We start from the raw sequence: 17,018 nt of genomic DNA, 5'->3' as shown, positions 1-17,018 counted from the left end.
AAAAATGAAATATTACTTAAGTATCAAGAAAAGTATTCGAGTCCACTAGTTGGACGTAGTATGCTATATTCCTTTTAGGATAAAACGTAAATACTAAGGGTGCGGTTGGTTTAGTTTTTTATTTTCGGTTTCAAAACGTTTTTAGTTTTCCTCGAAAACGGCGTTTCTTGAGCGTTTTGGGAATTTATAACTGAAAATGCTCAAAATGATAAAAGGTCATTTTGCATTTTCAATTATAAATTTTAACTCGTTTTCAAAAATGCATTTTCGAAAACGACGGACCAAACGCGTTTTCCGTGTTTTCGAAAACGGAAGACAGAAAATGGCCCGAAAACACCTAAATTGTGTGGCGCCTTCAATCAGTTTATCAAGTATACTTGTAAGCTAGTCACAGTTTGACGGATCCAGAATTGGATCCAAGAACGGGCTACAAAATTTCAAATCGGACTGCTACGCGGGAAAAAAAAATTTACACATAAAAAATTGATTTAAAAAAAAAATTAAAAATACCTTTGGACCTGTGTTGGGGGGGCTACAGCCCAACCAAGCACAGGTCTAGGTTCGGCCTCAATGAGAAAAGAAAATGGAGCACCTGACAATGCACCTTCACAGACCAAGAACTACGAAATCACCCCTTTTACTCTGGGGTGACGGAGGGATCGTACCATTCGAGAAGTTTTTTTCATGCTTTTTCCGGAGGTCTAGAGAAAGCTGCAATCAAAAGGATTGATGCATAGATTCGACTGGACAAATCAAATTCTTACACAATTGTTAACGTAATTATCTCAACCTTTTTGCTTCCATTTCGTCGACTTACGACTCTTTTTCGATAAAAGCAAAAGAGATTTGGTTCACAATTGGTTAGTGGCAGACAATGAAAGTGAGGAGGAACGACTTCAAACTAGATTGTGGATTTCGAACAAAAAATGTCAACTTTTTATGTCCATCGTCATCATCATGTATTAACATATCCAGTAATTTCCTTACCTAGCAACCACGAATATGGTACACGAACGTATACCATTCAGAGAGCACTATGATTCAAAATATCTCATCAAGTTTAAGCTTGAATTGTAGCACCTACTCTATTTATTTGAACAAACACTGTGATTAGCGTTAGAAAGAGGAGGACTCAATGATTATTCGTTCGCTGGAACCAAAAGTCAAAATTTTGGTAGGGGATGTCCTGCGAAAAAATATTTCAACGCCAGGATGATAAAAAGCTTCCGACCGCATGCATGTGCCTATGGATTGTGTATATTGTGCTATATTTACACATGCGAACAACGAATTCTTACGTCATTTTTAAATTTGTGATTCAAGTACTAACACATCAACATACATTATTTTATATATTGTTAAGAGACTTCAAGAGTTTTTTCCTGTCTACCTGAATATCTATTACCCCAGTTGCTGCTGGTACCTTCCAAAATTAATTTATTTGGATTAAGTTATTCCGACTTGTAATCAGAATCCCTGCTGTAGACCACGAGACAAAAATTAAAAATTAAAAAAAAAATTGCAAATGGTAAATCGACAAGGGATTCCAATTTGTAATCAGAATCCCTGCTGTAGACTACAAGACAAAACAACAGATAGGAGGCCTTCTATCCCATATTTTCTTTTCTCTTTCACACAACAATTATTATCTTACCTATTTTTTACCACGCATCACATCTCAATGATCTCATTTCATCTCTCACTTTGTCTCCCTTTCTCTCCTCTATATATATACATAGTGTTAGAAATAAACTCATGAAATAAGACAGAGAGACATTTGAAGAAGAATTTTGAAATTTTGAGATGGAGTGGGAGTTGAGTTATTCGAAGGTGATTGTGGGGTGTTTGTGTGGTTTGTTGGGAATATTACTATGGGTGCTTAAGAATGTTAATGGGTGGTACTATGAGAGAAATTTGGGTGAAAAGATGAGAAAGAAACTGCCACCAGGTGATCTTGGCTGGCCTTTCCTTGGCAACATGTGGTTCTTCCTTAGAGCTTTCAAGTCCAGTAATCCTGATTCTTTCGTTTCCTACTTTGTCACCAGGTTCTCTCTCTCTCTCTCTCTACACATGCAAATCTCTCTCTCTCTCTCTCTCTCTCTCTCTCTCTCTCTCTCTCTCTCTCTCTCTCTCTCTCTCTACAACATGCAAAAACATAGATTAATGTGTGTAAGAAAATGTGCCATTTGACGACCTGTCTTGCTGGTTTGTAAGTAAATTGGACACTGTTTTTATATTATTCGATTTTAAAAGTGAGCACTACCTAACAAGATTTAGTGTTGAGACTTAGGCAAAAATTTAACCAATCAAAATATAGAAATTTTTGTGTCACTTTGTAGATTATAATGTGTTAGTGTTGAAGTACGTAGAAGTGGGATGACAAATCATTTGTTTTTATACCTTTTCAACATGTTTAATAAAGGCAAATTATTTTGATTCAGGCTAAGGAAGTCCAATTGCAAGATTAGTTGGTATAAAAATATTCTTCCCCAGCTGATAATATTTTTTAATCAGTTTGGATATGGGTTTCTATAGTAAGCAGTCACTTTTTGTTGCTATGTCATGTAGTACATAAATTGTCTTTATCTTCAACAAAAGTGCTATATGTACAACAAATTATACATCAACTTGTACAACTCTCTCAAAAATAGACGGTGGGGCTGCAATTATTTTAACCACGGACCCCACGCACGCGAGAGGACTGTAATTTTTACACTCCTCAAATGCTATACATGTATCTTTTTCCTATCTTCAATCAAAACTGAATTTTTTGATGATTAGGACAAGTAACCTCTCGTTTGGTATTGTGGATTTTGACTATATCAAAAAAGACAAAATGGGATTCAACTTTCAATTATCATCCATTTTGTTTATCAAACATGCTTTGTCTTGCAATTTTTTTACTATTGCAAAAATATAGGTACCCCAGGATACGAATGTGACACAGTGACAAAAAATACCAGCAAAGACAATACAACCCCTTTCCATGTCATTGATTATCCCAAGGATTAAACTTGTTGCACATGGTCAATGATAAGGGCTATTTTCAAGCGTTGAAATGACTGTTTTTGATTGGCAGTTTTTTTTCTTTTTTAACTGTCAATGAAATTTTGTGAATTATATATCTATATAAAATTCTGTCATTGACCATATTTCTGTAGCAGATCTCTTATCTCCATTTTTAAAAGAGTAATGTTATTTGTAGTCGCTCACTGTCATAATCGTCCTATATGACATACATATGGTAGTGAGTGATTTGATACATTAATGTGGTAATTTTTTTAATTGTCTTATGCATTAAATTACTAACCGCCATATGTATGCCACGTAACGCAATTACAATTTCGGTAGTGAGTAGGGATGGTAGTGGACCGAGCCGATCCGGCTCGGCTCGTTGGCCCATGAGCTTGGCTCGTTGCTCGTGGGTGAGCTCGGCCCACGAGCTCTTGCACTCACGAGCCACAAGCTCGTGGGCCGGGCCGAGTCGAGCCTAGCCCACGAGCGGCTCGCGAGCTTGTGAAATTTTATTTTTTTTTATTTTTTTATTTTTTTTTGCAAATTTTATTTATAAAATTTTATTTTTTTCCACATTTTTGGACGAGCCGGCTCGTTGGACGGGACCCCCCGCTCGGTTCGAGCCCGAGCAGCCCACGAGCCTAGCTTTGACGAGCCGAGCCGGCTCAGCTCAATTGACATCCCTAGTAGTGAGCTACTGCAAATAACATTATTCTTTCTGAAAACAATAATGCACAACATTTTGCAGATTTGGACGTACTGGACTACACAAGGTGCACATGTTTGGTAGTCCTAGTATTATTGTTACCTCGCCCGAGGCATGCCGGAGAATTTTAACAGATGATGAAGCCTTCAAACCTGGTTGGCCTTCTTCCACATTGAATCTCATTGGGAAGAATTCATTTCTCGGCATTTCTGACGAAGATCACAGGCGGCTTCGCAAATTAACAGCATCCCCCGTGAATGGACACGAGTCATTAGCTATTTACATGAGATATATCGAAGATAATGTAATAACAACTTTGGATAAATGGTCAAACATGGGACAGATAGAATTATTAACCGAGCTTCGAAAGCTTACGTTCAAGATAATTATGTACATTTTCTTGAGCTCAGAAAGCGAGCCGGTAATGGAGTCCTTGGAGAAGGAGTATACCGATCTAAATTATGGCGTTCGAGCTATGGCAATCAATATTCCTGGATTTGCCTATCATAAGGCACTTAAGGTGAGGTCTAGTTTTTCTCATTTAACTACGAATTCAAGATGAAGTATGATATTAAAAAAGACATCGATTGAAGGTGAGGTTGAAGTTTAAGAAAAAATGAATTTTTGTTTGATGCAAATTATGCTTCTCTTATCTTGGAAATTTTAAATGATATATTCCATTTCAGGCACGTAAAAAACTTGTCACTACTCTACAATCCATAGTAGACCAACGCCGGGAACAGAGAAGGAAGAATCAATCTACAACTAAAAAAGACATGATGGATGCTCTTATGGATGTTGAGGATGAGAATGGTAGGAGATTAAACGACGATGAAATCATCGATATTTTGGTAATGTACCTAAATGCTGGCCATGAATCTTCGGGTCACATCACTATGTGGGCCACTGTTTTTCTACAGAAGAATCCTGATATCTTCAAGAGAGCTAAGGTATATGACATCAGTTCCATCAAATCCTGCATATTATATGATTGTACCTGTTTAGAGTTCTGATAAATTAACAAGGATATTGGTTATGTTTCTAAATTTTTAATGTAGTTTTCTTACTATTATCATGGATGAAAATCAGGCAGAACAAGAAGAAATTGTAAGAAATATGCCACCTGATCAGAAGGGTCTGACCCTTAAAGAAATAAGGCAGATGGTATATCTTGATAAGGTGTGTAAAATTTTTAGTTTTCACCAACATTCAGCTTTATTACACTAGTTAATATTGGCATGTTTGAAACACACTATCCTCGTCAAAATCTCCCAGGTAATCGATGAGACACTTCGTGTGATTACATTCTCACTTACGGTATTCAGAGAGGCAAAGAAAGATGTCGATATTTGTGGTAATTAAGCTATAATCCTTCCTTTCTTGAATTTTCCTAGTATGACTAGTTTCAGACAAGTTTGTTCGACGTTCAATTTCTTTGAGCTGACCACAAAATAATTTGATAAAATCAGATTGGAAATGTGCTAAAACTCCTAGAATTTGGAACAATTATGCAAAGCAAAGATTATTTTTCAGAGAAGTTCTAATTAGTGCCTTTTTTCCTCAGGATACACCGTTCCTCAGGGGTGGAAAGTTTTGATCTGGTTTAGGAGTGTTCACTTCGACCCTCAAACATATGTCGACCCAAAGAAGTTTGATCCTTCTAGATGGGATGTAAGTCTCAAACCATTTCCTAAAGAATAATGCTATCCAACACCTGTATATGTGGCATTATGTGATAGGTTCAAGTAAAGATGAAATTATGTGATTCATTCAATTGAATCCTTCATTTAATCTTACTAATGCTGCCACCTAGACTGATGTTATACACCTCCAATGTTAAATAGGATTATTGTTTTCTAAATGCAGGCGACAGTATATTTCTCGAGTGCTAGAACAATTTTTTATAATGATATGGTGGTCTAAATAAAACAATGACATATTATGCTAGTACTAATTTGCACTACCTGATGTTCGATTATATCTTTAGGACTTTACACCCAAAGCAGGAAATTTCCTTCCTTTCGGAGGTGGAAGCAGATTGTGCCCTGGAAATGATCTTGCCAAGCTCGAAATTGCTATTTTTCTTCACCATTTCCTACTTAATTTCAAGTGAGATATTGAGTTTCTCAGCTATATATTTCCTTCTTCATTACATACTTCTATTAGTCTTATTTGATGAGGAAAAATGTAAGGTCAGAATAATGTTCAGTATCTAATCATAAGTTCTTTTTGTAGGTTCGAACGCTGTAATCCTGAATGTCCATTGATGTACTTACCGCATTCCAGGCCTAAGGATAATTGTTTAGGAAGAATAAAGCGAGTTTCTACTCCAAATGTGTAGAAGGGAAAAGTATTCACCATGTTCTTTTCTTATCCCTTTGGTTTGCAAATAAACGTGTTGATAGGAAGCACTCGTTCTGTTGAACCTTAATTTTCTTTTCAGGATCCTTCTTGTATTATATAATAAGAAAGGAAGGAAGAAATAGTACTTATATTTACGAATCCAATAGTGGTGGATTTATTTGTGCTAAGAGAGGGAATTGCCCAAATGGTCACTAAACTTTGTAAAAAGTTTTCAAGGGATCACTGAATTTTGCAAAATGTTTCTACTGGATCACTGAACTTTAAATCACATAAATGACCACTAAATTTTGCAAAATGTTTCCACGAGATCATTCAACTTTGCAAAAGGTTTTTACGAGGTCACTGAATTCAATGACCCCTGGAAAACGTTTTGCAAAGTTCAGTGACCATTTAGGTTATTTTTAAAGTTCAACGGCCTCTAGAAACATTTTACAAAGTTCAGTGACAATTTATGTGATTTTTAAAGTTCAACGACCCATTAAATTTTTTTTGCAAAGTTCAGTGACCATTTGGACAATTCACTTGTGCTAAGATGCTGCAATTATTTTTGTTTAGATGGAGATTAAGTAGACTGCAAATGATATAATCATTAGGAATGAGCCAATAAATTTGAGTTAAAAGTAAACTTTACGAAACTCTTGCAAAAGACTAGGAACAGTTTGACAAATATTTTGCTAAAAATTTTAACGATTTTGATAAAAGATTATGTAACGTGTGATTGAAAAATGAATAAAAGTTATGAATCTAATAAAATATGTGCTAAAGATAAAGTTGGACGAACTGAAAAACTTGTAAAATTTTATAAAGCTTCATCGACGAAGCATTAAGTTGTGTTGAAGAAAACATAGACTATATGTACAAGGTTATAATCTGTCCATAACCGATAATTTTACTTAAATGCATTCTTTTGGATAACGTTTTGTCATGTTTGGTACAAATTCTTCAGAAATAATTTATTTTTTATTTTTTCAAATTCACTTTCAACTACGAATTTTTTCCATAAAATAATTTTAATGTAGACTCGTAACCTTTTCCCCTTTTTAAGCAAGAATTCTCCAAAAAAATTACCTTTTTCAAAATCTACATCAAACACAGCCTCAATTTAATAATACTCCCTTGCAAGTTGAACACAGATGAATCCTGACTCAATGGTTCATGAGTTGCTCTACGAGGACTTGCTTTTGCCTCGGTTTTGATGGGTTCTCGTCCTTGATGAAACCTGGCTCGATGGTTCATGCGTTGCTCTATGAGGACTCGTTTTTGCCTCAATTTTGATGTGTTCCCGTCCCTGCTTAGGGAGATGACTAATTTTAAAAAAAAAAAAAAAAAGGAAACGGCCCATAACTTTCTTTCCACTTTTTAAGCACTGAGTTCTCTAATTTTATTATTTTTTATTTTTTATTTTTTATTTTTATTTTACAAAATCAACATCAAACACAACCTCAATTTAGTAACGCTCACTTGTGACTCGGATGTGGAAGAAACCTGACTCAATGGTTCAGGAGTTGCTCTATGAGGTGAAATGGCGGTGAGGTAGGACTAGGACCTCGCCCAAACCCTGCTCCACCTTTATTTTTTTTACATTTTCAAAATTTAGAGATACTATTATTGGAGAATAAACTACAAATTCAAAATGATTTTTTTACGGGTGAATTGTTTAGAAATAAAATTAGTATTATTATTTTTTCTCTTCAAGGGAGAGTCCCGTGACCCCCACCTCTCCCCCGTCTCGTCCTACCAACCCGTCAAGGTGGATTTTTTTTGTCCCTATTCGGGGTGGGACTCCGTCGACACGAAGTAGGTATTTTTGCCATCGCTATCTATGAGGACCTGCTTTTGCATCGATTTTGATGGATTCCCGTCCCTGCTTGGGAATATGAATAGTTAAAGATAAAAATTGAGTTAGAGATGCACCGAAGTGGGTAGTCGCAGGCCCGGTCCTGGGCCGAGGCGAATGAGGCCTCCGCCTCAGGCCCAAGATCTCAGGGGGCCTCGTTTTGGCCCTAATTTTTTTTTTTTTTTTAGTTCAATTGGCCCAAACGAAATGCCCAACCCAATAACTAACCCAATAACTAAATCAATCCCAACCCAACAATCCATTTACCCATAAATCCCAACCCAACAATCCATTTATCCAAATCAAATCCAATCCATTTAACAAAATTCCCAAATCTGAAAATTGAAAATTCATATCAATTGTCTCACCTCCGACTTTCACGAGCGACCGTCACTGCCCTCTCCTAGCTCTCCACCGTCGGTTCGTCACTTCCCTCTCCACAGTGACAGTGAGCAGTGACACAGTCCTGTGAGACGGTGAGTGACGTGAGGTGAGTCCACTGTCCACTGTCCACCACGAATCTGCGTTGGCGGTTGGCCGGTTGGCCCTTCTTCTGGCTTTTGCTTCTGCCTCTGTCGCCGGCTTTGCTGCTCGCCTCCGCAGCCTGCAGGTCCGCCCGACTCCGCCGTCCGCTCCGCACAGGCCACACCGCACAGTCCGTACTCCACAGACCACAGGCCACACCAGCGACACCGCACTCCACAGTCTCCACTGTCAGCTTGTAAGTTGTAATTGTAATAAATAGAGCCCTTTTTCAATTACTGAATTTTACAATTTTTGCTTGGTTTACTTGGTTTTGCATTTTGGGTGAAAAACAGCAAGACTTAAATACTTAATGGCCAAATCACCCACAATAGAAAATTAACGGAGTTCTTAATGGACAAGCAGCAAGATTGGTGACCATGAATGTACAAGAGATCCTTCCAGATCTAACAAATATAATTCCACTTGATAACTGATGTAGATTATCACACTAAGACTAAAGGCATTTGTATTTAACTTGTCATGAGGAATAATGCTACAATGCACTTACAGTGCTTAATAAAGTTCTAGGTGACAAATGACAATAGACTTTGCAGATTAATTATTTAACGAAGTTGAGATGCATTTTTGTTTAGACATTTAATCAGTGGGATCCATTGCTTCTAGAATTGTGCTAACGATGAAGCAACGAGTAATGATATATAGTGGTAAACTGGTAATGTGGTATATTACATAACAATATTCATTAATTACAGCCAATGATGAATTTGGAGGACTAAATTATGGCAAGTTCGTAGGCTGTGATAAGTTATTTTACTCTTGTGTTTTACTTTGATGCGCACTGAAGTTTATGAATGTGAACCTAATAACTTATTTTCAATGTCTTTGAAACATATATGGTTCATATTTGATATGCTAAACTGAATAAAATTTGATAAAACTTAGGAAGAGAGAAGTGAATAATGTCCATACATCATACCTAATCTAATAATGAAGTAACCAAAATTTAGAGGATTGATTTGGAGGAATTTATAAGTTGAAGGATTTATATAGAATTATCTAAAAGTTAGAGGACTGGTTAGGAGGTGTATAAGAGTAGGAGGATTGATTGTATTAGTATAAGAAAGTTAGAGGACGAATATGAAGTTGTTGTAAGTTCAAGAACTGGTTTTATAATACCTGAAAGTTGGAGGATGAATATAGAGGAAACTAAAAGCTGGAGGACTAGTATGCATATATCTTAAAGTTTGAGAACTTATTTGTAGGTATAATAAAGTGAAAGGACTAATTTATTGGCATTTGAAAGTTGGAGCTGCTTTGGTGGTATCTGAAGTTTGGTGCCTATTTGGTGTTATCTAAAGGTAAGAGGGTTGATATAGAATTATCTGAACAATACAGGATTGACTTAGTAGTACCTTGAAGATAAAGGACTTAATTTTTGGTGCAAAAAGTCCAAGGATGAATTTGAAGGTATTAGAAAGATGGTGGACGGACAGGGAAGTATCTTTAATTTGAAGGACTAGTTTTGTAGGTTTATGAAAGTTGGAGGATGGACTTGGACTAATTATGAAAGTTGGTGCAAAAAATAAATTTTTACAATATGATTTCTAGGAAATTTAAAACATATCAGGTAGAAATGGAAGCAAACAATTATTTTTTAATTATGCACAACATGCTTCCTAGTAATTTATTTTCCTCACAAGAAGTTGAACCTTTCAACATCATCTAAGGGGGAAAGTGAATTTTTATATTTGCCATCGACACCTTGTTTTGCTAGTTGATTAGAAAGTTTAACAACCTAAGCTCATTACACCCCTATAACATACCATTCCCATTGTTACTGAAATAAACATTTATTAAAAGAGCTAATTGAACAAAAAGATGCTCCCATATTAACGAATCAGCAGCATTTGGCATCTCCAATTACATATTTAAGAAGACTCACTCGTCTTGCTATACTAGACTAGTGAGGTAGACCATGAATTACAGTATTGAAATGTTATTAACAAATCCAATGATATAAATAACTTTCCTTTAAACAGTCAAACCTTGATATAATTAGACAGTATTAAATTTCATCTCCGAAACTATTCATCTTGAAATTAAAATTACACACTATAACATCCATGTTTTAACTATGATCTAGTAACATCCATGTTTTAACTAAATTGAAGTTTTATAATTTATCAAATACTTGTTATTTCTTTCATTTTAATCCATCATATACTTGTTATTTCCTTACATGTTTCTTTTTGCTATGCTAGGCATCGTTGACAGAATTCAAAAATTGAGATCAGCTTACCACTGGTTCAGAAAACGGGATCATTCTTAAGGGTGTAATTCCATAATTTTCATCAAAATTTCACTTATCAGGTAAGCAATAGCTTACCCTAAGTTGTTATTGAAGAGATTGGAAATGTTTGAAGCCTGGTTGGCTTATATAATTGCAGCCTGGTCGGCTTATATGATTGCTTATTGTAGAATGAACAATTGCACAGACGCACGTAGTAACTATATTGGAAACTATAATTGTGAAATGATTGAGTTATTTAATAATTGTTTTTTAGGCTACTCACTGGACATTACTATGCCTCCTAAATACGAGTCTGGTGCTCAAAAGATTCAAAGATTGGCATAATTTGCATCGGTCTGTTAAAAGTCATGAAGGAAATGAGGAGCATTTACGTTGCATGACTAGTTGGATTGAGTTGGAAAATAGGTTTCGATCAAAAACTACAATTGATAAAAGCATTGAATTGTTGATTGATGCTGAAAGAGAACATTGGAGACATGTATTAAAAAGGATAATCGCTATTGTTAAAAGACTTGCGAAAAACACATTGCCATTTCGAGGAGATGATGAGAGGCTACATGTTGAGAACAATGGCCTATTTTTACAAATGGTTGAAATGGTTAGTGAATTTGATCCAGTAATGCAAGAGCACATTCGGCGGGCTAAAGCAAAAGAGATTCAATATACATATCTTGGCAAAAAAATTCAAAATGAGTTGATACAGTTGTTGGCTAATCAAGTGAGAAGTTCAATCGTCAAGAAAGTTAAAGATGCAAAATATTTCGCAATTATACTTGATTGTACTCCTGATGCAAGTCAGGAGGAGCAAATGTCTTTAATTGTTCGATTTGTAGATAATTCGGCAAACTTACCTACAGTTCAAGAACATTGGCTAGAATTCTTGAAGGTAGATGACACAACAGGACTTGGACTTGCAACCGAGCTTCAAAAGGCTTTGATAAAAATTGATCTCGATATTGATGACATTAGAGGGCAAGGGTATGACAACGGATCTAACATGAGCGGGAAGCACAAAGGTGTGCAAAGAAGGGTCCATGAAATGAATCCCCGAGCTTTCTATACTCCATGTGGCGCTCATAGTCTAAATCTAGCATTATGTGATATGGTGAACTGTTGTTCCAAAGCTGTATCATTCTTCGGAGTGATACAACGCATCTACACATTGTTTTCCTCTTCTACCAAGCGATGGAAAATTTTCAAAGATAATGTACAAGGGTTGACAGTGAAGCCATTGTCACAAACACGTTGGGAAAGTCATGTTGAAAGTGTGAAGCCTATAATGGAGCAAACTGCACAGATAAGAGATGCATTACTTGATTTAGCAGAAAGTAATGAAGAACCTAAAGTGAAGAGTGAAGCCGAGTCATTAGCAACACATGAACTTCAAAATTTTGAGTTTTTGTTTGGCATAATAATCTGGTACAGATTGTTGCATGCTGTCAATATTGTGAGTAAATTTCTTCAAACCGAATCCATCGATATTGATCATGCTATCGACCTCTTGCAAGGGCTTGTTTCATTTCTTGAAGAATATAAAGAAATTGGATTTGCTATTGCCAAAGATGAAGCGGCAAAAAAGGCAAGCGAAATGGGAATTGAAGCTGTATTTACAGAAAAACGCATAATTCGAAGAAAAAAACAATTTGATGAAAGCGGTAGTGATGAGGTAAAACAATCAGCAGAAGAATCTTTTAGAGTTGAGTACTTTATTTTTATAATTGATCAAGCTCTATCTTCTATGAGGACTCGATTTGAACAATTCAAATAATATGATGACACATTTGGATTTTTGTTTAGTTTGAAGAGGTTAAGGGATACAACTTTTTCAAGTTTGTTGAAATCTTGTTTGAATCTTGAGAAATATCTTCAACATAATGGGCGTTCGGATATTAGTGGAGATGATTTATGTTCGGAGTTACAAGTCTTGAGATGTTATATACCAAGTGAAGCAACAAGAGCAATTGAAGTGCTACAATATTTGAAGGCATTGGATGTTTGTTTTCCAAATGCTTATACTGCTTACCAAATTTTGTTAACCATACCGGCTACAGTTGCATCTGCGGAAAGAAGTTTCTCAAAATTAAAGTTGATCAAGACCTATCTCCGATCAACTATGTCGCAAGAAAGATTAAACGGATTGGCTATGTTATCAATAGAAAAAGAAATGGTTGAGCAGTTAAGGTATTTAGATTTGATTGATATTTTTGCCTCTAAAACAGCAAGACGAATAGTATTTAACTAATTGTTTGAAATTTTTGGTTTGATGGTTTATAATATAAATCGTTTCTATGATATATTTCATTGTTGTTTTAATGTTAGTTTTTTAAGTTAGCAATGAGTCGCATAATACACCTTTGAATTTTGTCGCTGGGGGGCCTACTTTTCATCGTTCGCCTCAGGGTCCATTAGACACAGGACCGGCTCTGGGTAGTCGTAACCGAATTTGTCATTAACAGGTAAAGCCCAAAGGCAGTTCCGTCCTTGTTGGTGGAGACGCCAACCATCTCTCTTTTGTAAGAACACGGTGAATAAAAATCTACACAAATCTGTAATTTGGGCCTGGCTGGTCTCACACTTCAACCAAGTATTTCACAACCCCGGTTATCCCCGTCCAAATTTCAATTCGATTTACTGGTCACCATTCAACCCTCCGCCTTTCGTTTACCGCAGAAAACCGATTTTTCCAAAGCTGTGCCAAAATCTGATATTTCTTAACGTGCAAGTCTCTTTACTGAAATTAAATAAATTTTGGATTTTGGTTCGTATTGTATAATATCGATAAAATGAACTCCTTTTTAAGAAAAATCCAATCCTTATAGCCAATCTTACTCCAAGCCTAGAAAAGCTCGTATCTTTTTCCAGTTCTTAAACCTTTCCAAAACCCTAAAGTTCAATGTTTTCAACACTTATTGCAAAGACACTTTTCGACCCAGTCATCGAAATTCACCGAATATGAGATGCCTTCTGTCACATGGGGTGTAATCCAAGGACGAAAGGAAAAGCTCGTGTCCGGGGTCATAATCTGTGACTATTTGAAAACGATAGATATACTCACTGATGAGCTAGAGGAACTTGAATTGCCGTCAACAATTGAAGTAATGCGTGAACGTGTGGAGTTTTTGCAGAAACTAGGGCTCACGATTGATGACATTAACGAGTTCCCACTAACGCTTGGCTATAGTGTACGGAAAAATATGATCCCGGTATTAGGATACTTAGAAAAAATTGGGATCCCGAGAACGACAATGGGTGAGTTTTTGAAGAATTATCCACAGTGCCTTCATGCGACTGTGGTGGTAGAGCTTGTACCTGTGGTTAAGTTTTTAAGGGGACTTAATATTGAGAAGCAAGATATTGGGTACGTCCCTACCATATAAAAAGAATAATGGAATGTTATTATAGAAATCAACAGTAACTTGCTCAATTTTGTCTTACTATAACATTTTTTTTTAAGTGAGGTAACAAAACCGACAATATATATATAAATTTACTACAACACGCAACTTTCCATATCTCTTACCATTAGCTTAAAATTTAAAGTAATATTTAGATATATTTAATTTTGTAAATTAAATATTAATAAAAAGATTATTATAAAATTAAAGATCGTTTGGAATTATTAAAAAATAATAATACTTGTAAGTAAACAAATTGAAGAGAAAAGAATTAAATAGAATTTTAAATTAAAAAAACTTATTTATAATGTAAACAACACAAATATAAAAATTAAAAAAAAAATATATGTCCATGCATGGAGGCTTAAAGTCTCTGTATTGTCTCCGTGCTTGGAGACATTAATATATATATTCTATTTTCCACCTTATAATTTTTTTTTTCAATTTAAATTTCTTTTAAATTCTTTTCTCTTTATAATAAAACTTAATAATATTTATATATTCTTTATTTAACTTTTGTAACTTTCTTTTATTTTGTTTTTATTATATATTTTTGCAAATTATTTTAAAATTTCATTTCTCTTCATATTATAAATATTTTTTTCAATTTAAAATTTTTTTAATTCTTTTCGTTTAAAATAAAACTATATAAAAAGGAGAATGGAAAGTTACTTTAGAAATCAACAGTGACTTGTTCCATTTTGTCTCACTGTAGCATTTTTTTTTAAGTGTGAGAGCAAAAACAATGTCGTTTGTCTTTGCTTGATATATATAGTAAAAAAAAAAAAAAGGTAATCTAAATTTACTGCAACATGCAACTTTTAACTTTCTTTTATTTATTTATTTTTTTTTGAAAAATGTTTTAAAATTTCTTTTTTCGTCATATTATAAATATTTTTTTTCAATTTTTTTAAAATTTTTTCGTTTAAAACGCAATTTTTTTCAATTTTAATTAAATAATATTTATTTTTACTTTTAATTATTTCAATTTAATTTAGAAATTTTATAATAAATTTTTTTTTGTTTCTTTTTATTTTTGCCTATAATTTTGTTGTTGTTTAATTTGTTAAATTATTCAATTTCTTTTCTTTATCAGTTAGATTGGATGAAGTCAAGTAATGAGGGAAAATGGAGAAATAATGTAGTAGAGGTGACTGTGCACAGAGTCTCTTTTACAAATATGAATGTCTCAAATTCCTCACTGACCTCATTAGCCTTCATCTCTCTCCGCCACTAATTTTAACAAATAGTTATATAAACTAAAATCAAATATCATACAATGTAACGTAAAATACCAAAAAAACTACTCATGGTCAGTAAATATCTCAAATGATTCATAGCCATGCAGTCCATGCCAGAAAATTCAAATACCATATATTGCAATTTCCAACTTAGTAGATTATAATCAAATAGTACATAGATTACAACTCTAAAAAACTAGATAAAACACAAATTTTTTTTTTCAATTTCAAGTGTTAATTTCTGATCTTAGCCAAGATAACGTTCATTGAATACGTTGAATTTTGATTTGATTGGGTTTTTATCTCGTATTAACCTTTTTAAGAAAATAAAAAATTATTAGTAGTTTTAAATCACCATGTTCGACCTTTTTTGACGTCACTATCCATGTAAATTAGAAGTGCTTGTAAAAATGATTGATGTTGGGTTCACCATTTCCTCAAATTTATTTCAGGTCATATGAAACTTTAGGAATAAGAATTAAGGATCTAAATCAAGTGCAATATAGCAAAAAATTAAGGATCTAAATCGCGCGCAATAGGGGGAAACCTGTGATTGTCTTTGCAATACATGAATTAATTTCTCCAAATAGTTTTCGTCGAAGAAATTTATTGCACATTTCATTCAAGATGAGTAGAAAATTATGCCAAAGTATTGATACTATTGATAAGGTGGTAAACCTTTGGAAGTACGTGGGGAACAATGTTATCATATAGATGTACTGTGAAAATATTTATAAATTAACATGAACATTCATAGTGGTGCTGGTGCTAAAATTAAATTATTATTCTGACTTCCGAATTCCAACATCATGCACTCCGGTGATTATTGTCCCATGGATAAAGAGTTGTATCAGTATTGATAATTTTTGGATAATATAAATTCTATACATTCCACACTGATAATAACATAATAAATACAATATTCGTGCAACGCACGAGATGAAGAGTAGTTTTGATGAAATATCCGGAGTTATTAGGGTTTAAGCTAGAGGGGACAATGATTACCTGTGTAGCATATCTAGTAAGTATAGGGGTAAATCCAAGGGATATGGGCCCAATGGCAACAAATATCCGTAATTCTTGGAAATGAGGTTTAAGCTAGAGGGGACAATGATTACCTGTGTAGCATATCTAGTAAGTATAGGGGTAAATCCAAGGGATATAGGCCCAATGGCAACAAATATCCGTAATTCTTCGAAATGAGGTTTGGTAATATGATTAAGCCGCTCGTGGATTATTTGGTCTCGATGGGTTTGCCGAAAAAGATTTTGGCAAGGATGTTTGAGAAGCGGGCAAATGGTCGTTAAGTGTACCCAATTACTTTCCCTGCAAGTTGGGCTCATGAAAAACAGTTCTTACTATTTCAAGAGTGAAATGGGCAGGCCAGTGAAATAGCTTTCTAGAGTTCCCCGAGTACTTTACTTACAGCTTAAACCAAGGTACCGAAGGTTACAAAGTAGGGGGATTAGATGTTCACTCGCGTGGTTCCTCAATTGTAGTGACATGAGATTTGAAGAGAGATTGAAAGGTGAATATATTGAGGCAGAGAGTGGCGGTTCAACATTTATCATGGGTGGCAAGTTGGAGCTTCCGGGGAGTGAAATTATATCAGGAGTATGAGAGCGATGATGAAATACTTTATAGACGCACTGTTTCCTTGTAA

General features: G+C 34.8%; 2 protein-coding genes and 1 pseudogene across 2 annotated transcripts; all 3 read left to right on the top strand.

The window, feature by feature from the left end:
• Nucleotides 1-1,642: 1,642 nt before the first annotated feature.
• Nucleotides 1,643-6,223, top strand: LOC111384195 (ent-kaurenoic acid oxidase 2-like). The gene is made up of 8 exons (XM_023008459.1): nt 1,643-2,045; nt 3,764-4,241; nt 4,408-4,671; nt 4,811-4,900; nt 4,997-5,075; nt 5,286-5,392; nt 5,709-5,830; nt 5,957-6,223. Exons 1-8 carry the CDS (start codon nt 1,804-1,806, stop codon nt 6,060-6,062), a joined length of 1,488 nt encoding a protein of 495 aa, XP_022864227.1. The 5' UTR covers nt 1,643-1,803; the 3' UTR covers nt 6,063-6,223.
• Nucleotides 6,224-11,033: 4,810 nt separating this feature from the next.
• Nucleotides 11,034-12,879, top strand: LOC111384185 (zinc finger MYM-type protein 1-like). Its single transcript, XM_023008450.1, has 2 exons — nt 11,034-12,023; nt 12,258-12,879. The coding sequence occupies exons 1-2, from the start codon at nt 11,096-11,098 to the stop codon at nt 12,485-12,487; spliced, it is 1,158 nt and encodes a 385-aa protein (XP_022864218.1). The 5' UTR covers nt 11,034-11,095; the 3' UTR covers nt 12,488-12,879.
• Nucleotides 12,880-12,883: 4 nt separating this feature from the next.
• On the top strand, nt 12,884-16,685 carry LOC111377740 (annotated as a pseudogene).
• Nucleotides 16,686-17,018: the final 333 nt, after the last annotated feature.

This window comes from Olea europaea, chromosome 3 (assembly GCF_002742605.1).
Source record: "Olea europaea var. sylvestris chromosome 3, O_europaea_v1, whole genome shotgun sequence".
NCBI lineage: Eukaryota > Viridiplantae > Streptophyta > Magnoliopsida > Lamiales > Oleaceae > Olea > Olea europaea.
Note: the sequence above shows the minus strand (reverse complement) of the source record. Positions and strands in the feature narration are given on the sequence as shown.

Bases quoted from the DNA above. Each gene is read 5' to 3' on its own strand.
- LOC111384195 (XM_023008459.1), top strand. From the start codon at position 1,804: ATGGAGTGGGAGTTGAGTTATTCGAAGGTGATTGTGGGGTGTTTGTGT. The intron at 4,242-4,407 runs GTGAGGTCTAGT...ATTCCATTTCAG, and splicing joins CCTATCATAAGGCACTTAAG to GCACGTAAAAAACTTGTCAC. The intron at 5,393-5,708 runs GTAAGTCTCAAA...TTATATCTTTAG, and splicing joins TTGATCCTTCTAGATGGGAT to GACTTTACACCCAAAGCAGG.
- LOC111384185 (XM_023008450.1), top strand. From the start codon at position 11,096: ATGACTAGTTGGATTGAGTTGGAAAATAGGTTTCGATCAAAAACTACA. The intron at 12,024-12,257 runs ATGCATTACTTG...AAGAATATAAAG, and splicing joins GCAAACTGCACAGATAAGAG to AAATTGGATTTGCTATTGCC.